The 24072-nt window shown below is 39.5% G+C and overlaps 2 protein-coding genes across 8 annotated transcripts in view; one reads left to right on the top strand and one right to left on the bottom strand.

Moving 5' to 3' along the window:
• Positions 1 to 9406, top strand: part of EZH2 (enhancer of zeste 2 polycomb repressive complex 2 subunit) — a 50388-nt gene extending 40982 nt beyond the window's left edge. The window contains exons 14-21 of one of the 7 annotated variants that reach the window (XM_063405880.1): positions 3421 to 3461; positions 4646 to 4771; positions 5141 to 5319; positions 6160 to 6255; positions 6859 to 6940; positions 7719 to 7799; positions 7909 to 7993; positions 8740 to 9406. In XM_063405880.1, coding sequence (XP_063261950.1) covers positions 3421 to 3461; positions 4646 to 4771; positions 5141 to 5319; positions 6160 to 6255; positions 6859 to 6940; positions 7719 to 7799; positions 7909 to 7993; positions 8740 to 8800 — 751 coding nt within the window. In that variant the 3' untranslated portion in view covers positions 8801 to 9406. The remainder of the gene's footprint in view (positions 1 to 3420; positions 3462 to 4645; positions 4772 to 5140; positions 5320 to 6159; positions 6256 to 6858; positions 6941 to 7718; positions 7800 to 7908; positions 7994 to 8739) is intronic. The other 6 variants (XM_063405853.1, XM_063405889.1, XM_063405870.1 and 3 more) reach the window with 6 other exon arrangements.
• A 1657-nt stretch (positions 9407 to 11063) lies between these two features.
• CUL1 (cullin 1) overlaps positions 11064 to 24072 on the bottom strand; it is a 55605-nt gene continuing 42596 nt past the window's right edge. Inside the window, exons 10-22 of the mRNA XM_063405829.1 lie at positions 21988 to 22095; positions 21780 to 21886; positions 20584 to 20632; positions 20055 to 20186; positions 19394 to 19511; positions 18394 to 18470; positions 17312 to 17443; positions 16351 to 16443; positions 15136 to 15183; positions 14964 to 15046; positions 13404 to 13509; positions 12537 to 12650; positions 11064 to 11617 (exon numbers count right to left, since the gene is read on the bottom strand). Of these exons, the coding sequence (XP_063261899.1) occupies positions 11537 to 11617; positions 12537 to 12650; positions 13404 to 13509; positions 14964 to 15046; positions 15136 to 15183; positions 16351 to 16443; positions 17312 to 17443; positions 18394 to 18470; positions 19394 to 19511; positions 20055 to 20186; positions 20584 to 20632; positions 21780 to 21886; positions 21988 to 22095 (1248 nt within the window). The 3' untranslated portion in view covers positions 11064 to 11536. The remainder of the gene's footprint in view (positions 11618 to 12536; positions 12651 to 13403; positions 13510 to 14963; positions 15047 to 15135; positions 15184 to 16350; positions 16444 to 17311; positions 17444 to 18393; positions 18471 to 19393; positions 19512 to 20054; positions 20187 to 20583; positions 20633 to 21779; positions 21887 to 21987; positions 22096 to 24072) is intronic.

Raw genomic sequence — 24072 nt, 5'->3', positions numbered from 1 at the left:
TCAGTACTGTTCATTCTTTCGTGTGTGTTTTTCTTCCATTGCTGGGAGCTGAATTGAATTAGCTTTAACTAATCAGCACTCCTTCCTCTATTTTGGCACTGATTTTAAGGCCATGTAAAGCTCCTTCTTTATTATTTTGGTTTTCCTCTTCTCCCACATACCCTATTCAGAGACTACTTAGTAATTTTATTTGAAAGTATTTTTTTTCCCTCACTTTCTCATTTTCTTCCTCCTATACCTACCTTCTGCTGGACTGCTGCTCATTGCATGTGTTTGAATAGCTTATGTAGTTCTGCCAAGAATTCAGGATGACTTTTTGTTGGGATTTTAAGTCTCACTGTTATCAGGCAAAAGGTGCAGCTGAGGCATTGGCACAGATGTTCTTATGTGCTACCTGGTTGGAAGGCTGAGTCTTGGAGTGGTGGGGAGGCAGTGGATGAGATGATCTGGGAGACTGAAGTTGTTGAGTGATGCCAGAAAATCAAACACTGCAAAGACTCAACACATATTTGACATAATTGGCATGTATTTTGAATTTTTAGTGATCTTTCTGATAGCAAGAGTGTCCCTGTGCAAAGCAAGAAATGCTGGAGCAGCTTCTTCCCAAGAGTGTTTATAGTGCTGGGTTGGCTGACACTGCTGCTGCCTAAAACCACTGGCAAAGTCTAGTAGCTTGCTGGGAGGGAAAAGCAATATCTTTGACAGCTTCTGTCATGATGCTTCTGGAAACACTTGTTTTCTAAGCTGGCTCTCCTGCAGATGTCAGCAACCAGATGTACAAATGCACCGGCTTGCTTGGAAACCTGCCACGGAGTTTCCAGTTGGCTTTTTTTAAATGAAGCAATGAAGCTTCAAGTTGTGAGTGCTTTCTCAACTTTGTCTTTTCCTTGCCTTTCCTCCCTGCAGCATGGGACCAGGTCTTGCTTTCTATTTCTGTTTGAGATGGCAGATTTATATAGGGCAGATACAAAAATTACTCACCTTTAGTATGGTGCTTGCTCAGGCTCCAGCTTTGTGCACTAACCAGGGGAACTTGCAGTGCTTTGCGGCAGTCTTTGAAAGTTACAAGGCAGTGAATGTGCTGGATTGTGCCAGTCAAAACTCCTGTCCAGTTGGCCAGTGTTGGCAGCCTGCTTCCTGTTGTCTTGTGCCATTCCCCACAGTTCCTGCTTGCCACTGTGTGTCTCCAGCCCCCCCCTCCCTCCTGTGGCACCAATCTCTCCAGAGGAGGGGCAGAGCAGATTCGTGCCTTTCCCACTGTGACTGCCACCTGTAGTTTATTTTCTGCTTTGACTTGTTACTGTTAATGCTTTGTTGATGTGTATGCACCTTTGTGTACATTTAAAGTATTAGGATAAAGTATTAGGATTAGCTTACCTTAGGAGAAAAAGTAAAGCTGCTAATTGCTAATGAAAGAGTATTTGAAGAAGTCTAGCCACAGAATGCTTTTAAGGGTTTGCTGTGCTAGTAGGTTCTTATTATCTTGGAGTGACAGACAAGTTTCTGTGAAAGACTTGTTCAAAAATATGGTATGTTACATTTTTCCAAATACCAGGCAGACAAGAAAGAAAGCAGTTTGGTATGCATTAGAGTAATTGAAGTCAAAATTGCGCTCCTTTCAGGTGCATGAGAAGTGTCTTCTTGCAGAGCCAATGTCTCATAATTCATTAATCTATGTTGGTAGCCTTTTCTTCTGGAGTGAATCACTCTTAATAGGAATGTCATCTATTTGTTACAGTACTCTGATGCTGGGCTTCTTCCTTCCCCTCAGCTTTTGTTACTTGGACAAATCTGCCTTTGTGGGTTTCTAACTCATATGGAGTCCTTCAGTGCTTGTAAGAAAGTTGGTTAAGTTAAATCTCATAGTAATGCTTTAGAAGGGCAATTTTATAGAGAATCTTATTTATCTGAAGCTTTTGGAGGGCGCTGCACACCATTTGGTTGATGTAAAAGCTGCTATGCTTTTATGAAAGAAGTAGCAGCTAAAAAGTCCTATTTAAGTAGTTGCAGTGGGAGGTGTTTTCTCAGCATGCAAACTTCTGCGGAGTGTTGCATTCACTGGAAGGCAGGATAGCTTTTGTGGTTGTTCTGTGCTGGAGATCTTTTCGTACCTGTGTTCATGAGTGTTTTGGGCAGCTTAGTAAATCTGCAGAGAAAGTGAGGTTGCTTGATGCAGCTGGCAATGTATTATTTGGCCAAGGAATGAGGCTTCTCCATATTGTCTTGATGTTGTTACACGATATACTAAGGAAGTCCAAGAAGTATAAACTTTGAAAGTCCTTAATCTATTTTTTTGTTACGTGTGTTCACTGAAATACAAGTGGTAACTAAAATACATAGAAATGAAGAAAAAATAAAACAACTGATTTTTCCTTTAATTATAAGGCTAATGAAATTAAAATTCTGGTTTTTCTTTCAGTACTAAAGGTCCAGACAGGTGTTTTTGCATAATTGTATCTGACACACCATTTATGGAATAGCTGACATTCCCTGGCCAAAGAGCTTGCAATCTGAAATGGATACAAAATAAGGGGGTAAATGTAACTTGCAAGAACTTTCAAGTATAGTGAGTTATGTTATGCTAACCAAAAGCACGTTATTCTTAAAACAAACCCAAAACACAGCAAAGCAGCAAATGCAAACAGTAAAATCCACCACACAACAAAACACAAACACTTCTGGCAAGGGGTATGCTTGGCTGAGCTACCTGAGAAGGGGCATACTGAAGGAAAACTGTAAGGACATAAGAGAAAGGAGTGTAGACTTTGAAGCAGAAGGGGAAAGGCTCAGTGCAGCACCACCAGCCAGGACAACTGGGGAAAAGTGTCCAGCCAGAAGGAATACTGAGGTCCCATCAGTGTGGCTGTGCCAGGCAGACACTGTCTCCTGTCAAGTGCTTGGCACTCCTCAGGTGAAGGGTAGGACCTGGCTGTGATCTCTAGGTGACAACCAGAGTGGTGCTGGGGCCACGTCCTGAGAGGCAAACAGTTGTCCCATTTTGACCCCCTTGTTTGGGCATGACCCTCCAGATCTGCAACTTAGTATCCTTCCTTCGCTGCTCCTGCCTGCCAGCAGCAGCTCCAGCAGCCTACTCTTGACAGGGTTTCCTGCAAGGCCGTGTGAATTTTGGCATCTCTAGGCTGGGCTGGGTGGGGACTGCTCACCTGTACAATCCTGGGACTAGAGGAGTGGTGTGGGGAGCGGGGGGAGCAGCCTGCAGAGCTCTGGTCTTGTCAAGCCCAAGAGACTGGGACGGTGGTTCTGCTGCAGCCCTGCTGACTTGTGTGCCTTAGCAGGTGTTCATGTCTCCAGAAACTTTCCCATCCTAAGTCAAGTGTGGGTGCAAGATGCAGCTGCCTTTCCCAGCCCACTGCAGGAGGAGTTCCTGTCAACCTTCTTGTTTGTTTTGTGTTTTTGCAGGTTGTGGGCTGCTCATTGCAGAAAGATACAGCTGAAAAAGGGTTAGCATCTTTCCATTCAATTTATGTCCTGAACTTTTAAGATTCTACAATTGCTTTTTTTTTTTGGTTTTGGTTGTTTGTGGGGAGGGCTGCTTGTTTGCTTTTTTAATGTTAGGCCATTATATATGTTTCATGGGGAGCTAGAAATTTTAGGGGAATAAAAATTAAAAAACATTAACTCTCGTTACACATATGGTAGGGACAAAAGGTACTCTTTGGTTTACATAGCTGGAAGAGCTCTGTATAATTCCACAAAAAGGAAAGGAGGCTCAGTTTACAGTCTTTCCAGTATGGCCTCATTGAAGCACAGGTAAAAATGGTATTAAGAATAGGAGCTGCAGTAAAAAGTGCCTTTTTTTTTTTTTTTTTTTAGACAGCTTAATTTAGAAATAGTTCTCTGAAAAGTTGTTGGGAATGGTTGGGACTTCGAGCAACATAAATAATTGATCAGTTTGTCTTTCTCCTTTTTTGTTGCTGATTTCTAACTTGAGCATTTTTACAAATTTACAAATTCATGCAAACCCAAAACAAGCTCAGGAGTATTAATAGCAAATATAATTTACATAGCACCAAATTCTCCTAGCTGCACTATAGGTAAAGCTCTAGAATTGTCCCTGGTAGTTCCATTCTTGCCTAGAAGACTTCAGCATTGTCTGCACTGGAAAACTGACTTGGGAAAGCACAGTGGTATAGTAGTAGTAGTAGTAATAATAATAAAAATAATAATAAAAATAAAGGGATTACATTGCCAGTGTTACCTGTTTAAAGGCTGACTGTTGTTCCACATTAAAAATTGCTTTGAGTATTTAAACAAATTTATTTTGCTGAGTAATATAGTGCCATTCCAAAACATGCTCAGACAGGAAATTTTACCATTGTAGTTTCGTTTCTTAGTTTTCCACATAAGCAGCTTTCAGCTCTGAGTGCTCAAAGCAGCTGAGCATTGGCAGAATGAGGTGCTCTAGGAAGGCAGGTAATGGTGCAAAACACCTCACTAATGTTACAGTTCTGGTTTTGTGTTTTTTGGGGTTTTTAACCCCACTTGTGGGTTTGGGCTTTTTGTTCATGTTTGGGCTTGCTTAGTTAAATGACTAAAAGGGAATTTCTGCCTTAGAGTGAGAGGGGAACTGTAGATTGTTTATTTGCAACTTTCAACTTCACAAAATGTTGCTATTTTTATTCAGATGGGTCATCGAATCACGTTTACAACTATCAGCCATGTGATCACCCACGTCAGCCTTGTGATAGCTCATGCCCATGTGTAATTGCTCAAAACTTCTGTGAGAAGTTTTGTCAGTGCAGCTCCGAATGTAAGTAAGACATTTAAAAGTTACCTATAAACTTGTCTCCCTGTCCCACCATCGAGCTGTGTACTGCCAGTCTGTCCGTACTGCAGACAGCTACAGGAGCAGCAGATTGTGTCAGACAGCCTGAGCGCGTTCAGTTTAATTTGGCCCTTGAAACTGCCCATTGCTTAAAGTCAGAAGCAATCTTCAGACTTAAAATTGAGGAAGAGTAATGAAAATCATGGAAGGAAAGAATTTACAGTACTGAATGTCCCATGCAGATATCAATGGCTGTGTTACCAATATTCTGATATATTATAATCTGCAGAATTTTAATTTTATGCTGTATTTTTTCACATTTGCCATTTTTCTTTCCCACACATTCCTTTGTAGGCCAAAATCGTTTTCCTGGGTGTCGTTGTAAAGCACAATGCAACACCAAGCAGTGCCCCTGTTACCTGGCTGTCCGTGAGTGTGATCCCGACCTCTGCCTGACTTGTGGAGCAGCTGACCACTGGGACAGCAAAAACGTTTCTTGCAAGAACTGCAGCATTCAGAGAGGATCCAAAAAAGTATGTCCAGAGTTATACTACTGCATGTCTGTTACCTGCGTTTTGAGGTGTTCTTGTATTTTCAAGGCAGAGAATGGAATTTCTTTGCCTTCATGCTGTCAAATGGGAGAACAAAAAAACCCAAACAAAACAGCAAGGAAGGGAATTGTCACTTGTTCACTTGCTCTCATGTGTTAAGCTTTATCTACATTTTGTCATGTACCAATTAGTGTTTTCTGTGCAGCACTGCAGAATATCTCCTTTTTCCCATTCAGGCTTTGCTTCTTAATTGCAAATAGGCTGTTTTAAAGTGATACCTCTGCAGTCTTTCCCCAGATCAGCATAAGTAAGTTTATTTCAGAGTCTAGAGGCTATTTCTTTCTTCAGTTGTTGATTCTAAAGCATAAACTTCTATACACTAGACTAAGTCATGAAAGCCCATTCAGTTCTGGCAAATAAATGAATCAATAAGTCAACGTTTATTTCTACTCTGGAATGTCTTCTCACAAAATAGTTGATTGCTGAGCTAATCAGCAGTGGGCTCCTGTCTGCAGATTTTTTGAGGTTGAAGTCTTTAGTAAATGAATTTTTATGTACCCTCTCATTTCAAGGTGTCTTGGGTGGTTAAACTAAATTTTTTAGTAGTTTTCAACTACTTGGTCATTTTTCTTTTACATACATCTTCTGATCCACAAGCTGTAATTTTAGTGTGTGTTTGGTCATTAGAAGACTCTGGATTTGTCTGCTCTCCTGGAGTCCCAGCATATAAATGTCACTAAGTGATACAAAACAAAATGGGAAAAAACTGAACCCAAATCTAAGCTAGGCATATCTAAACTTTTTGGTTTTTCTGTTCCACAGCACTTACTATTGGCACCTTCAGATGTGGCAGGCTGGGGAATTTTTATCAAAGATCCTGTACAGAAGAATGAATTTATCTCTGAATACTGTGGTGAGGTAAGGATGGAGAACATTGGATATGAGCTTAACTGGTGAAATGATGCAGTGGCAGGGACTGACCACGGGATACCACTGTTGGTAACCTGGTGTCATGTTCAGACAGAGCCATGTGCCTGACTAAATGTCACAGGCTCAAACTCCAGGAGCTACACAATTGAAATGGCACAAAAATTTTGGAACAGATTCTTGTGAGATGGAGAGGCTGGAATGTCCTTTTCATTTTAGATGGAATTTCAGTTCCGACATGCTTGGAATTTGGTGGCAAATCATTTATTGTAGTACTGAAAGTAGGAGCTTTTGCTAAGCTATATTCTGTAGCAATAAAACCCTAAGTCAGGTATGCAGTTCTGATTTTGAGAGGAGAAGCAATTCTTGCTTTTCTTCTGCTCTGAAAGAGGTTATTTATGCGAAGAGCAAGCATGGATGTTTGCTAAGTGCAGAATGCTTGCTGAAAACAACACTTTGTTTGGGAATACTTTGAATTCTAGAGAATAAACTACCACCTGTCTTTCAGAGGGTGGAGGGGTGGTTTGACATTAAGCTGCTATGGTTACACAATGGAGGAGTGCTTCTCTTTTTTACAAGTGATGTTTCTTTCAGATTATTTCTCAGGATGAGGCAGACAGAAGAGGAAAAGTATATGACAAATACATGTGCAGCTTTCTGTTTAACTTGAATAATGGTATGTATGTATTATTGCAACCCTTGGCAATGTATCTAAAGTATGTATGCTCAGCATTTTGTTCAGCCCTGTTCTTCTGCATACAGCAGGCAACAATGAGAATTTTTTTTCCACATATCTTTCTCTATCAGTGTGTGGATTCATCCTGTTGATAGCTGGTCCTCTAAGTGCTAGTCAGCTAGATGGAGTGATGGAGCCTCTTGCACAAGCAACTATACAGGAGGAGTAGAACTCATGGAGTAAAATTATGTGCAGACATTAAGTAGCCTAAAGGATGTAAAAGGCTTGCCAGGAGTTGTCTGAAGTAATTTTACTGAATTAAATCAGCAGTAAGTTATAATGGTAATTGTGTTGGGGGAAAAAGCCACATACAGATATGTGGTATGTGGCTGCTGCCACTAGAAGAGAAAAATACAGACTGCACTGTGTCAAGCATAAAACACTAGAAAATAGTTGAAATGAGGGAAAAAAACCTGCTGCTTTATGTCAGTATTGACTTAACATATTTATGGAGCTTGTCCTTGTGGAATAAAGGAGAGAAGCTTCAGGGAGAAGCTAAGGTGGTGCCACTGTGGCAGAGGGTAAAGGAGAAGCACAGTGTGCAACAGCGGAGTTCAGCTGTTGTAGGGTGGTGGGCCAGCTCTTGCATCAGGGCAGCTGTGCAGTTACCTTCTCCAGCTGCCAAGAGCCAAGCACACTAGGTATTAAACTCAAAAATGTGTTTGTAGGTGACCCATCCATCATTTGTGGGTATTGTTGTTTTTTCTGTCCCCTGTAGATTTTGTGGTTGATGCAACACGCAAGGGCAACAAAATTAGATTTGCAAACCATTCAGTAAATCCCAACTGCTATGCAAAAGGTAAGTTTCACATTTACTTGCCTTTCATCAATGTATGAAATACTGTGAGATATTTCTTTTGCATGCATTTTATAGTGTTTGTACTAATACCTAATTTCTTTTAAAACAGTTATGATGGTTAATGGTGATCACAGAATAGGAATATTTGCTAAAAGAGCCATTCAGACTGGTGAAGAACTGTTCTTTGACTACAGGTGGGTAGATGGATTTCAGATGGGATGAGCTTTCAGGATCTGCACAGCTCAGAGTTAATTCCTGTGCCTGCCTGGTCCCTGCAGCCTCAGGTGTCAGCAGCTGAGAAGCAGCACTCCCCACACTGGTTTTGTTAAGCAGATGCCACAGCAAGACTGATTTGAGCAAAGCTGCTGGTTAAGAGCCTGCAAACCTGGCACAGCAGCTCGTGTAGAGCAAAGTGTAGTGACAAATGGGGCCAGACTTTCTCTGCTTGGGTTTTCTAGGTAGCAGTACAAGTTAACTCCCCTATCATTCAGAAATAGGCAAGAATTTCAGAGAATGAAATCACAAAATTATTACAGACAATTAGTGCTTGCTAAGCATGTGTCCTTACTTTCCTCTACAGTCCTCTCACTTGACAAAAAGCTGTCCAGTGGCAATACTGTGTAGGTCAACCTTGAAAAATGCAGTTGTTTTCCAGTACTGAAAATGAACTTCAGGACTGTGAGATTCAAGGTGAAAAAGTATGGAATTTTAGTGATTCATCTCCTCTTGATCAAACACCTCTGAAAGTAGTTTCTTGAGCGGGTCAGCAATGTTATGCACCTGCAAATTCACACAAGGAGAAAACACCCCAGCTGTTGAGGAAATGATGGAAAATCTGAGGGTATTACAGGCTGTGGTGTCATTCTGTCAGAACAATGAAGCTGAAACGTTCCACGATAATGGGGTTTTTTGTGATTTTTTTTTTTTTTTTAAATTTCAGATATAGCCAAGCTGATGCCCTTAAGTATGTGGGCATTGAAAGAGAAATGGAAATCCCTTGACACCAGCTACCTCTTCTTTTAAACAAACAGCTGCCTTATCTTCAGGAATTTCTAGTACTGTGGGCAATTTTAGAAAATTAAAAATGATGCAATTTGAAATTCTGTATTTGCAAAGTACTGTAACAGTAATTTATAGTAACAAATTTAAAAAAAAACCAACTTTTTATTGCCTTCTCACCAGCTGCAAAGTGTTTTGTACCTATGAACTTTTGCAATAATGTGGTGTGGTACATTTTTCAACCTTGAATAAAGGATACTTGAACTTCTTCATTTTTACTGGAATTGAGTTGGAATTTTGTGTCAGGCCCTTGAGAAAGCATGTGAATTTAACCTGTGACTTCTGTGCAAAGGCACCTCCATACTTGTCTCCTGTTACTGTTCCTTTGGGTCTCAGTTAAGATCAGTGTGAAGATGCAAACAGTGTAGCTCGGCCAGGTGCTTGTGGTGCTGCAGTGCCCCAGTGGGACAGGTGTGGTCTTGCAGCCCTCAGCTCCCTGGGCATGCAGCTACATCCATGTTCTCTGGCTCCTACAACTGCCACAATAGCTGTGATTTCTGTGACAAACACTACTTGCAAGACAAAGCTGTGGTACAAGGTGCCCTCACTGTGGCTTCTCTGAAGCACCAAACTGAATGATGAATAGAACAGTAATTACAAATATATTAAAAAATTAAGAGATGCAGAAAAGAAATGTATAGTTTTCACCCAGAGTCATTTAGATTGCAGCTAGATGTCTATACAGGGCTACCACATTTATTTCTTGCTAGTGGACTGTGAACTCTGCAGCCTCTTGCAAAGTAGAGTACAAAGCTCTGGTCAAATCAGCTGCAGGGTGAGGAGAGGCAGAGGGTGAGTCCATGAAATCCTGTCCATTTACCTGCTGTGCCAAGGGGGCTCCAAGCCTGGGGCTGAGTTCAGCTCTTCTGCTTCCACACTCCAGGCACAGCAGGCAGCTGCCACGTGCCCTCCACCTTGCTGGTGGCCCAGGTAAGACCAGTAAGTTCATGAGGAAAAGAACAGTCCAGAAGTAAAAACCTGATTTTCTCCCTCCTCGGGTAGAGCACAGCTCCTGGATGCACAGTATACAAAGCACTGCCTTAACCAGCCAGAGGCTTTGAAAGGCAGCTCAGATCAGGTGATTTCTGGCCTTTCGACTAAGAAAGGAATTCAGGCTGCTGCTTTGTCATCATAGCACACACATCCTGCTAAAAAATCTATTAGCCCTGAACTTTCTGCAGGAAAGGTTTACAAAAACAAAATGTCTTAGAAAAAACATAAAAAATTGAGGAAGCATCACCAGCTCCACTCTTCTAAATTTCCAAAAGCAACTTTAAAACTGAGCAGCGAGATGCTCCTATTGCCCCTAATGGCAGTCTAGCTCTTTCAGAACAGAAATCGCAAGCATACAAAATCTCAAGTGCAGATGACACCCCTCCCTTTTTCCAAATCAGTTTGGATCACATCGGGCACTGCTCCATAATATTTTTTTAAACCCAGAGTTCAACTGTAACTATTAGTTTCCCTCAAGAGGGAAACATTAGCGACACAAAACCTGTCTCCTTTTCTGCGAGAAGAAACACTGAACAAATCACAATTTCCATAAAGGGTAAAACGGCTACAGAAGTTAAGTTCTTTTCACGATCAAGATTAGGAAATACAGATTACCAAAAATCAGACCTGTGAGAATGGCAGCATTTTACTTGTAGCATGTGAAAAGTCAACACTCCTTTCATAAAGCATTGTGAGAACAAAATGAGGCCTGGTCAATCAAGGTCTGTGTAGTAACACTTGAAAGCATTTTAATTCCCATCACAGGTTGCATTTAATGGGAATTGTTCTTCAGGGACATACTTGATTTTCTGCTCCAGCCAAAGAAATCAGCTGCCTAAACCTCCTTTATTCTAGGCAATATTTATGCAAGTGTGATGCACTTTATAGCACAATGAGCAATATTAAAACCAGCTCAAATTTCAGATGACCAAGCACTGCCACATATATTCTGAGTGTTTACTGTTCTGCAGATCTTGTGAAATCATCACAAATTTATATTTTCAAAGCACAGACATTTCCTCTTCAAAAAGAAATAACATGCAGAGATAATGATAGATGACAGTATCTTCAGAGAACAAAATGTTCTTAAAGCACCAGAAAATGGGGAGGAAAAGCAAAACGAATTTCTAATAGCTTTCATAACCATTATACCTTTTATTTACATTTAGAAAGGTAAGTCATGAAACTTAAAACAATAAAACCAAATGCAACTTGTACAGAAATCTTTTGATTTTTTTTTATTATTTATCACACATTAAAAAATGAAACACACTATACAAATGGTTTTTCATAGCAGATTACACATGGGTCCATTCAGACTCGCTCTCCAAGTGCTGCCAACATGTATAAGTGCTGCCTGTGGTAGCAGCTGTTTATCATATAGCCAATGTATTGATTTAAATGCAGTAGCATGCAACCCTTAAACGAGAAGGGTCTGATTCCTTTCTGTTCTTAAATTAGGTTAAATGGCATTGGTGTCCATATTTACATACTTGAAATGTATCAATCCTGAGCAGTTCTGATGTAAATCTGAGACTGGCTGATGGAGTCCTGGTCTCAGTCATTAAAAAGGGAGGTCCAAATGGCAGCAGGGGTGGCTGCTATGAAGTTCTGTCGCTTTCATTCTTTCCATCACATACCTACTTGCCGAGTGTCACACAGTCAGGTAATTGCTAATAAAAATGCTAAGCCAAGTAACTGTAGGTGTCCTTCTCACCATCTACACGTTCCAAGTACTCCTTCTCAATGAGGATGTCGATGCATTTCTGTGGGAGGGACGGAACACAGGTAAGTGGTGGGACACGGGTGTAAAAGGCCACTCTGGGGTTGCTCCAGACTTTGATTTTGGCCCCCAAGGGAGTTCCCTGCCAAGCAGAGGACAAGAGTGTGCAAAGGACACAAACCACAGCAGTTCACTCTCCTCCTGACCACATCCAAGCAGAAGGCTTTGCTGGTCCACTGAGCTGAATTGCACTCACTGGATGCCATTCCAGGGGTGTGACTGGGAGATCATCAATATGCTGAGCAACTTCATAGTAAGGCAGCAAATAAAGAATTACACTAAGGTGCAGAGAGCTTATGTAAGCTCACAAAAGACAGCAGCAGCAGTGAGGAGCTGCCTCTGTCACTGCCCAGCACTGGTGCCAGTTCATGCAACTGCTCTCACTGCCTGTCCTTTGCCCCATCTACCCCTTGGCTGTGGATGTGAAAACTGCTGGTGAGCTCACTTGAACAAACTGATGAAGAAATTAATAGATATAAATGAATAATTAATATAATCAATATAATTATGAGTAAACAATTAAATACAATGTCCCACTCCCCAACATTTTTCCTGTAAAGGAAAGCAGAAAACAGTTTTATCAAGCCAACCTCAAGGTTGTCCCACAGCTGGTAGAGCAGGAACAAAAGGTAAGCTTTGGGCTATGGTAAGCTGACACTGACGTGAAAAGATGCAATCCAGCCACTATTTTACCACCACTGCCAACAATGAGAAACATGGCTGTTACCCTAACAGAAATGCAGTATTTCTGGTTATAATGTTTCCTACTTGCAACTCAAAAAAATCTGTCCTAGCCCATCCCATCTCCCTAGCTTTCCTTTTTAATTCAGAAGCATGTGTTTTGTCTGTGTATATATCCTATCCTCCCGGAATCCAGGTTCAGAGATGCGGGTCTCACATACCTTAATTACAGGAACTCGTGGCTTGAACCTTGAGGACAGCTGTGTTAGCACTTCTCCAAGCAGTTGCTGGTGTTTTAGAACCTTCCTCATTTTCATGATTCTCACAATAGCAGCCTGCACAGCAAGGTAGGGAAGGTGTTTAGGAGCAAAGCATTTTCCCTCTGCATTTACCTCCCCAAGATCACATCTGCCTGTGCAGAAGCACCACCACAACCAACTCGAGCACCAGCCAGGGAAAAGTTTGACCATAAGTGTCAGCTACTCACACAGACTTCAAGAACTCATAGAGTCTCCACAGCACACAGTCATCAAAAGTGCTTTTGACACTTGAATTTTTAGAACTGTGCTTACAGTCAGTCATAATAATACTACTAATAATAGCACCAACTGGTAACAAGAGCCACACAGAACTACTTGTGTAGCAAAAAGCCTTTTTTATATATTTAACTTTACTGTGACACTCTCTTAGTGGTACATCTGTATTTCCTTGCCTGCCTCTCAACTGATTCCAAATGAACTGATATAAAATCACTGTTAATTTCATACTATCTGGGTTTTACTAGGTTATTATTCAGATTTCACCCAGGACAAGATCTGGTGAACGTGTGCATGCAAGGAACCCAAACACTCATCGACATCGACAAACGTGAACACATCCTCTCTGCAGAAATGCCTTCCTCCACTGTCTACTACAGACTCCAAGCACCTTTAAGAACATTTTAAATATATTTTTTGAACTCTAACATAGTGCACTGCAATGGCATGTTGTCTTCTAATAAAAATTAGGAAAACCCTACAGTAAGCTTCATTAAATGATTACGAAGTTGTGATTCTGAGTTCATGACAGCATTCTGCAATAAAACTCACCTGAATCAGTAGTTTCCTATCTTCCTCTATATTTTTGTGTGTAGTTTCTTGCTCCTGCTTCTGTTCAGTCTTCATTGGCACATTGATGTTTACCCTTAATTTTTTGCTGTAAAGAAAAGCAGAAGTTAATGAACAACTGACTGTTTAAAAACCAAAGAAATGACTCCAAACAAAACCCAACTTCAAAATAAAAGCCACACCACAGTAATTACTTTATGGTAATAGAGGACTTCAGCTCTTCTGAAAACTCCAGACACTCTTTATTCAAGTTAAAAAAATAAAAATAAAGAATGCCCACAGCCAACCAACAAAACAAAATACCCTTCTGGTGGGCGTCTGTGTATTTCACAACTTAACTGAATCCATCTTAGTGATCTGTGAGGTCTAACTAGCACTGTACAGGCACACTGTATTCAAAAAATTTCTGTGTGTAGTAAGAAGCTTGGAGTCAGTGAAGAGACCAAAGGAAATCAATGGGAGCAGAATCACCTTTCTGATTTACAGACTGGATTCTGACCATAATGTGGAGAAATCTGTTTGCTCTGTAGAACTGAGCTCTGCCTTCCTTTCACATGCTCCCAGGCACTGAGGGCTGTGCTGAGGTGCACCCACAACCACACATGTCCCAAGACATGGTCCTGTGTCACAAGTGGGGAGCAAACCTCAGCATCAGAGCCCCAGGGAGCAGAGAGATCTGCTCAGCCTCTTAGCTGCACCGGGTAGAGGATCTGTGAGTTATTTAGCACAGTGCTCTCCATAAATTGGGAACAAGCAGCTGCACAATGCAGTAACACTGAGCTGTTTCCATCACTGCATTAATGCAACAGACCATGAGTTCTCAAACCTTTAATTATTGGTAAAGGGGGACAGAGCAGATAAAGGGTGAGGTACAAGGAAAGGTTTAAAAATGTTTCTTTCACTTGAGATCTTATCTTCGGGAAGCACTGAACTGCTCACTGAATTTATGTGTGTTTATATCTGTGCTCTGGTAAGCATGATAAAAACTACCACAGTGCTGTAAACAGCTTAAAATACACAACTGGTTAATGTAAGTAATAAAACTGACTGAAAATTGTGTTTATTAACTCCTCAAATCACTGTATCCTCTGTGGTTATAAAACGAGCCCGATCTTCTCATGCTAGCAGTAGTGGGTGAACATTTGTGCCTTTGACCTTTGCTGGTCTATGGACACTGCAGTAACCTTATAAAACATCCTGCATTTTGCCAAGTGCATGCCAGTAACGCACCTTGGCGAAACGGCAGCACTGAATCAATTATTCAAGAATTAGACAAGAATCAAGGAACAAAAAGCACATATGAAAATATGTCAGGCATTGACAGACTTTATGACAAGGTCAGAGTTAAAGAACTGAAATCACACCCTTCCTCCACCACTCGCCAGCCCTCTCCCTTAATGCTGGTACGCACTGGATGTACGTTTTATTTGGCACTTGAACCCTGAAGCTTTCACCCCAAGTATATTAGATTTCACCCAGATTTTGCAAGCAGAGGAGGATGCTACCCATTACATCTAAGTGATGTACTTAGATGCTGCTTACTTTTTGTAACCAAGATACAGTTTTATTAAAGTATCTGGTTTCAACTCCACTTCATCAACATTTGCATTTTCATCTTCCAAAACCTGCAAGAAATAGACAAACAAACAAATAAATAAATAGTCTTTAACATATTTCACTGTATGTTAAGAAGTCATAAAGCAAGAGTACTTACAAGCAATTTTGATTTCAACAGTATCTGTAGAACCTGCGCCAAGATATCCTACAAAATTATAGAAAATATTATCAGCGCAGATAGACAGCACCTTGTCTAATTTAAAAACTTGAACAAGAATGCACATATTTAGACTAAGAACTAATAAGTACACAACACTGCAAAATGAGGGGGCAAAAAAAAGCAGTAAAAACATAGTTCACAGAAATCAAGCAATGTCCTTATTAGGTGTTATGACGTATCCCCCTTGTGGTTGGTCAAATAACATAAAATTCTTAAGAAATACTAATTTCAAACAAGAGATCTTTCCAGTAGCTGCTTTAGGAACTATTTTGCAAGCAGATTTATAAGCCTAAGAAATCATTTTTCCCAAACCATGCAAATATATATACCATGACAAGCTTAAACTTCAGAAAGCAAGACTCTCTGCTTAACACCTTTTTGTTTTAACAGGGATCCACTCTGGTTGCTGTTGCTGGTTGGTCACCCAGAGGGCTCCTGGCAATATTCTGTGCAGGCCTGCAAAGCTGCTATTTTACCACAGTCTGTGATACATGGCAACCCCCTAAGACTTCTGGGTTTGCTGTAATCCATCAGCAACAATAACTTTCTTAGATATGCATTTCTGGAATTAAAGATCCTACTGAGTAGGAATATGTAACTTTCCAGAAGTCAGAGCAGATCTGATTCAAACCTACAACTAAAGGTCAACTAAATGCCAATTTGTGGGCCACAAAGCCTGCTTGGAAAGAAAAGGAGGGAACCTTTTCCACAGGAGAGAGTTAGCCAATGAACTGCAGATTTACTACATTCATGTAAAAAAGCCTTGAGATACAAAAGAGTGACAGATGCATGGATCAATCATTTAGGGAAAATGCTGGTTTTGCAAGAATGTTGTCTTTTAACATTAAAATATATGCATTGAAACACTGAAAACTTCCAATCAGAGCTCAGCAGAAAGCTAGACAATTCACTCCAGTCATGAACAGGAACGTACATGCACTAAGATTCATCAGAAGACCAGGCAATTATGATCACAGGAAAGTAAACCAGGAAAGTGAATTGACCAACAATAGAGCACATCTGTCCCCTTTGGGACAGAAACTGATTCTGGCTACAAGCGTGTGTAATCCAAATTTCTTATGATAGCAGGAAGAGCCCTGAAGACCAAAACACTTGCTCGTGATAGTGTGCTAAAATGTGCAAAGCCAGTACCATTTTTATTTGAGTACTGTCTGTCAGCTGCTGCACGGTGTAGGCATCTTCTGTGTTGTACTGCAGTAAAATCGCCATCTGGAATGTGGATGCCTGACAGATCCAAAAACAGAGAACACAGGGGAGAGGGGGGGAATCAGAAAATGAGAACTTACAAACACTTTCTGAATTTGAACAGCCTGAAATTCACCAGTTAAACACATACACTGGAATATGTGGACAACAGAGAACACCCAAGTGGTGCTAATAAAAAAAGAAGATTCTAATGTTGCTTTTACAACATTTCCCCTCTTCCAGCATTATCTAAACATAAACCCCAGGATTAGGATCATTTAGCTTGCTTCAGAGACTTCATCAAATCTTCTATTATAGTATCTTCTATTATAGTATAGTATAGTATAGTATACTATAGTATTAAAGTATTATCCTTCCACTTGCTAATATAGTCTTAAATTGTTTTCCTCTATCACTCCAACTCTTTCCCCTTTAATCTTCATTAAACCCAACACGGACTACTGAATTCATCCTCACAACCCTCCCAATTCCAGCAGAATAGTGAAACCAAATTTATACATCAAGCAGCTGTCAGTGGCTTATCCATGTCTATCACTACAGGGTTAACCTATGCTGATGACAAGGTCAAAGTCTGACATTATCTTGTTTCTTCTCACTGTAGTGAACTCCCCATCCCACCTACTTTTTGAGAGAAAGCAGACAGGAAAGTATAAGCAGCACAAGATCCTAGGCAAAGAGGTTGTATTTGTCTCACAAAATACATTTCAACACCTCTTTAAACTACAGGCAATGTGTTCCATTTCCTAAGTCAATTTTCTTTTAAACAGAGATCTTTAGTATCAGTACAGTAAATAAAATAAACATACAATAAAGGTTCTGCTGGCTGCATCCAGTCCTCTGAATACAACCATCACCAAGTGTTTCTATTGGCATGACTGGTCCTTACCTGTAATGTGTATCTGTTTTTGAAACAGTTGGTAACCAATTCCCCTTTGGACAGCTGATACAACCATGTTAATTTTCTTCCACTGTGCCGACTGGCATAAAATGCAGTAAATCTCTGGTAGCTCCGTTCTAACTGTATTAAAACATCAGTAATAAGTAAGTAAATATTATTTACCTTCACTTACCCTTACATGTTATGGAAGCAACAGGGGATCAGCAAATCTGGTCACCCTCAACCACTATGTTGTCTAAGTAACACAAACAGAAACTCAAAGTACTCAAATTTGGCAGAATGGATGAAAAATTTCCCTATGATGACTTTCCCCTTTAAAGTATTGTTAACAGTACACATGTAAACAGGCATTTAAGGTTCATTCTTCCTTTTAGGATACATTTAGCATGGCTAGAAAAGCAATTTGTTTTAACCACCTTCATCCTCCAGGTAACAGCATTAAACTTACTTCTCATGTTAAATATTCACGTCTTGTCTTTTCTGGATACGCATTTAGCACAAAACTAACAATTATAATATCTAAAGATTTTAGCAAAGAAAGATTTTAGCAAAGAAAGATTTTAGCAAAGAAAGATTTTAGCAAAGAAAGATTTTAGCAAAGAAAGATTTTAGCAAAGAAAGATTTTAGCAAAGAAAGATTTTAGCAAAGAAAGATTTTAGCAAAGAAAGATTTTAGCAAAGAAAGATTTTACCAAAGATTTTACCGGGCAAAGCTGAAGCAATGTAAGAAAAAGTTTCTTAAATTAAGTACACCCAGATTTGCTTTAGTTGCTGTTGAATATTTTGAAGGAAGATTCATTACCAACGGAGTTTTCATTGGAAAGATATGAAAACATATCTTTTCATATTATGTATGTAGGCATGTACACATAACATGTATTTCACACAGTTCCCTCCTACCACCTTACTCATCTATCTTGTCCCAAATATCCTCAGGCCAAATAGGCAAATACCAGAGACACTCGTAGTCCTCTCTGATACACAGCAGAACAGAAGGAGACACCAGCTTTATAAAATTAATTTCATCATGATCATTCCATGTTCAAATGAACCAAGTTCAAGTGCCTCACCTCAGATGGCAGAGCAAACGTGCAGGACTGCTGGAACGGCCATGATCCAGAACTCAGCACTTGGATGCTGAAATCCACTGAAAGAGAGGTGAAGAGGACGAGCTGAATTATCCCACTTTCTCCTAACCCCCTCTTCATACACAGTCCCAGCTCTAACACAGAAATGGTTCTGGCCTTGTGGTTAAACTAACAGTAAAAAATCATTAAGTACTATTTTATTTTTGTCAGAGCATAACCAAACCTATTCATGAGAGATGTCACTGCAGTTGGAGAGCTTTAGATTTACTGTTACAGGCACTCAGTCTTCTCTCATTTGGAGAAATTATTACTCTGTTTCTACCCCTACAATGGGTTTTCTCTTTTAAGAGTTCATCATCACTTCACAGTGCACAACTGCAAGAACAGACCTTTCCCACCTATACTTGTAAGGCATTTTGGTCAAGTCAAGTACAAATAATACAAAACTAAGTAAAATGTAAGCCTGATAGAACACAATTCTAATTGTAATCCAAGAAATAATTATTAATTCTTGACAGAATTTGGTTCAACGTGCTTCAATTGAAAAGTATAAAAAGGTGATAGGAGAAGCTAACAACGTGGAACAAATATACTTTTATCCTTAATACTTTCATATAAGTCTAAGTATTAAACAGATAAAAATCAAAACTGTTCAAAGAAAAACATTTCTCCAATCAAATATAAAAAAGAAGAAAAAAGAAAAAAAACAAGACAAGACAGTATTCAACTTAATTTAGTTATGTACCTAAATGTGAGCTGCAAGATCAGGAGGAGGCTACTCACAAAATATACAAAGAACTACTAGAAGACAAAGAACAGACTTAGAAGACTAATTTAAACATCCCAGCTATCATGGTCAGAAGAACACTAAGTCTAATTTGTGGCAGTATGAGTAAGTCAAATATTTCCCTCACACACAGTTCTGCAGAAATAAGAGGAAGCTCTAATATGCAACAGTAACTTAGATAAAGGTATTACTTACAATCTAGTGGTTCTGAATTGGTCAGGTGCTTTTTAAATTGCTCATTCAAATCCTTGCTTACACCAATATCTTGGAACATCCGCTGCAGCTTGGAGGTATACTCAAAACCACAAGCTTGCTGTGTTTTAAAAGCACAGATTCATCAGCAAGACACATTTTTGACATTGGATAATGAGAAGAACAAAGTGCTGGAACTTATTTCCTTAACAGAAGATGTACAAAGTTCTGTATTTCCCTTACTCAAAGTGCCGATACCCCCTGGAATATGAGCTTTAATTGTCATTGAAAACTCAAGAAAAAATTGTTTAAAAATTAAGCAAAACACAATGAAACAGACTACTCAAAGGGTAGCTGATTGTATTTTGCTTAACTCTGCATAAATACAGGTTAACAAAATTAAGCAACTTTCCAGTACTCATTCCCTTGAATAATTAAATGCATGTCATTAATATGGTTAAGAATAATTAAGCTTAGCTCCATCAGACAGACATGAACTGGAAGTTTCTACGATTAAAAAAAAAAACAGAAAAAAAGACCTAGGCTGTGTATTTTTCTGTGCATAAAATAAACAAGTGAAAGGATGTACATAACATAAGTGCTTTCCAAAATGGTGTGAAGACCTGCAAGGCAGTAGATCATGGGACAATCATGGAATACTCACTTTTAGTTTGGAGATCATGCTTGCCTCAGCATCATCACTAGCACTGTTTTGATGCACAAGTCTCTTTGCCAGCATTTTAGCATAGAATTTTTGAAACACATCTTTATCCTCAATGTACTTGAAGACAACCATCTGGAAAAGCCAACATAATTTGTAAGGAAAAAATATTTAAACATTTGTCTTGAAAAAGCAGTAAGAGGACCTACTTAGTTTGCACCTAAATTTTAAAGATTGGAGGCTTTGTTTGGCCTTTTTGGGGAGGGTGGAGGGACTGGTGGTATGTGTTTGCTTTAAATATGGACACTATTTTAAAACAAAAACTATATATTTCTCACGTAGAGCACATTAATACCCATATGGATAAACAATGATATACAAAGATGCTGTGGAAATTATGTATTTTCTATGTATAGACAGATCAAGTAAAAGCATAGCTTCAACACAGCCACTTTAAATCTGTTGTAAAGGGGTTTTTAATAAACAAAGTAAAATAATTTTTATATTTTATGTGTACTTATAGACATCTTACCACTTGATTGAGCGTATCTTCCAATTCTGCTTCTTCTGGATTCTTTGAGCTGCAATTAAAGAAGTGCATTTTTAATGAGTCCCAAACTGGCAGAATGAAACCAACATATGTATGCATATGGAAGATTCAGAAAGAAAAGAATGCAAATTTGAGTAGTTCTGAGATCAAAGGCTCTTTAAACAGGAAACAATATAATGAAGTGAACAGTTCACTGCTCCACCTGTCAGCAATCTGAGATTCCCAAATATCACAGGCTGAAGTCCTGAACCATGACTTGCTTGGCCCTTGTTGGTAGCCTGGTACTTCTCAGGATTTATGAGCTTAAACATGGACATCTCTCTTCCTGCTGTTAAATGCTATCTTTATTTCTTATCTTAGATAGCACAGTGAGAAGAAACCAGCTCACAGAGCTAGGAGTTGACTGGGTGAAAGCTCAGGTGGCACCACATTGTCTTCCTCCATTTCATGCTTGTCCACCAGGCAAACCCCAAACGTGCCCTGCACACAGTCAGTATTTGTAAAGGAGAAAATAAACCCTTTACTGAATGAAGGAGGGGATGGGAAAGGGAAAAGTGAGCAAGTTCTCCCATTTTTAGATTGTTTGGTGGTGGCTTTTTTTCCTCCATGAAAAATGAAATGTAGAAATGTTGCCAGGGCCAAACTGACATCAGTCCAGTATGAACTGAACTGATACCAACTCAGCATATGAGCTGCTGAATCACTTAAAGCCAAGTACCTAGAATTAAAACACGAACTGTGAGAGGTTAGAAAGCAGTTTTTGTCCTCCTCAATTTCTGCCCAGATGGAAGAAGGTACAGAAAAAACAACAGGAGGAAAGCAACAGTTTTAATGGAAAAAGAGAATATGCATCTCTTTACAACATACAACCCAATTTAAGTTTCTCAGTGTAAAACACCCTACCTAAAAACCCTTCTTCAGTTTTACTGAAAAACAAAAACTTAAGATTCCTATAAGGCAAGAAAAGTTTGCTTATTTGCTCCACTTTTTTTAAAAAAGAAAAGCAAACAACACAATCTTTAGGAATGGTCCTACTGAAATTTTTGTTTCCAGAGTTTGATACAATTAATTTCTTGCAAAGTGAATTTCTGTTTCTGAAGGCAGTAGAAAACTTCCTAGGCTAAAACCTTTCAAAATAAAAGCCAACATGAAATGATCATTTGTCTTTGAGGACATACCTTTTCTTTAGTAAGGAGTCACAGTATCGTGCCAGTAGCTCTGGGGATTTACTGGATGATTGAGCCATTTTCGTCACTGCATTATTATTTATAAACCGACCACAAGCCTATAAATCCCAAAAGACAGTGAAATTTTGGGAGACAGTTTTTTTTTATTTTGCATGGAAATAAAAAACAAAGTCCAGCATCTGCCACTACACGCACTTACTTTGTCTAGTGCAGCCACGAAGCCAGCATCATTGTTGAATGCAGACATGACTAAAGCGTTGTATTTCTTATGGACATCCAACACTGTCTGTACATACATTTTTGGATCCTGCAATGAGGACAGACTGGATTTTGTAACCTGTTGACTTTCTGCTTTCTACTTCCTCCAAAATGGAGCTATTCACTGGCCCAAGAAAATATGTATGGGCAAAGTCTATGACGTATTAGAAATATTTTAAAGATGAACTAATATCCAGACTGGTTCAGATCCTATGTCCACGACTGACTGATGTTACTGCAAGCTTTCATTTACAGCACCCAAAGTGCAGAGTGTACCACATAACACAAAAGACAACAAAGAAACAAACAATTTACTCAAACACTGCAAATATTTCCAAAGACCTAAACTTATTTCAAGTCACACCTGAGAGAGCTGGACAATCATAAAACGGCAGCTGCTATAGAGGAAAATCTCTGTAGTAAGAGGGTGACTGGTGTATATCCAGTAGGTACAACTAAGCACAGATACATCAGTCACTGGTAGTTCTTAAAAATTATCTGCTCAACACCCCATGGCAGCCAAATGCCAATAAACATCAAGTTTATTGTACCCAGAGTGAGTTCTATGTGCAGTTACTGATCTTTGATTCTCAATAAAGATGGAGTGGAGTCAAGGAGTAGGGACCATGATGGGCAAGTAAATCATCAGGCACACAGGACAGTTACTACACAACACACTAAAAAGGGCTGGAAGTCTTCAATTTGGAGATCAGAAGGTCTTGTTGGCAAGAAGTGGTGGAATATGGGCAGGGTTTTGTCAGAATACTGAAAACCATTTCCTGCTGCCACTGAAGACAGACACAAACTACCACGGACCACCAACCTAATGCCATGCTTGAGATGAAGAACTGAGATTATTGGGAACTTCTGAGATAAGGAATGCAAGTGGATTTGAAGGACTTCAGAAAGGTACTGATTACGAGGACTGAAAAAAAAAACCAAATCAAAGGCACAAAAGGCAGCAAATCTTCTGACTGAAAAGCAGTCTCGTCAATACAGCTAACAGAGACTAGGGCACAACTCCTTCTGCAGTAAAAATCTAAAATAGGTGAAATGAGTCAGGCTGGTATGACTATTTCTGCACTGACTACAGAGAAACTGAGAAGCATTTGTTCAGCTTATTATGTGTTTAGATACAGTAGAGGTAAATGAAGCTGGGAAAAATCAATCCTACCTAAGTGTGATAGACAACTAACAAGGCAATGATGAACAGCAATACAGTGGTGTGAAGGATACTGGAAGACAAGGCAAGATGGTTCCCAAGGGGAAAAGCCAGAGATACTGCTATGAAAATGAAGAACAAATGTGTGGAATAAGGAACAAAAGAAAGAGGTGAGGAAAGAAGAAAAAGTGTCAGAGGCAGAAAGAGTTTTGTAAATGGTTGGAGTCAACTAATACATACAAATCTTGGACCTCCTCTCTCTGAAAGTTGAAACAGCTCCTGGAGAAAGAGCTTTCATTTTTTTCTGGCCTAATTATTCAAGAGCTAAACAGAAAAAAATCTCAAGAGTGATGACCACTAGGGGGATGTGCCAAGCATGGAGCAGATCAGATTTCAAAATTTATGGAGACGTCTACAAAAGAAACTGAAGATTCCTCAACTTGCTCATGATTATGATTCATAAAAGACCAACACTGCTTAAAAGCTATGCACTTAAAACTATAGAATTGAACAACAGACACTACACCCTTCAATACAGATCACTGTTTTAGTATAAAGCTATTTCAAGAAATTCTCAGGAAAGAAACAAATTAAAATAAACTTTGTCAAAAATCCAAGTTGATCATAGAATCATGGTGAATCCTGATGGAACGAAACTGCAAGGATCATCAAAGTCCAACCCCTGACCCTGCACAGGACCACCCTAAGAATCACACTGATATGACAATGTGACAAACATCAGTGACAATGCCTGAGAGCATTGTCCAAGTGCTTCTTGAATTCCACTTTAAGTAAAATTTACCAGAATCTATATCCTATCCTGATCTTGCTTTGTGCAGTGTTTCGGTCTTTCTTTTCCCCTGG

Source organism: Prinia subflava, chromosome 1, assembly GCF_021018805.1.
Source record: "Prinia subflava isolate CZ2003 ecotype Zambia chromosome 1, Cam_Psub_1.2, whole genome shotgun sequence".
NCBI classification, from domain to species: Eukaryota; Metazoa; Chordata; class Aves; order Passeriformes; family Cisticolidae; genus Prinia; species Prinia subflava.
The sequence above is the reverse complement of the archived record's forward strand: the minus strand, read 5'-3'. Positions and strand labels throughout refer to the sequence as shown.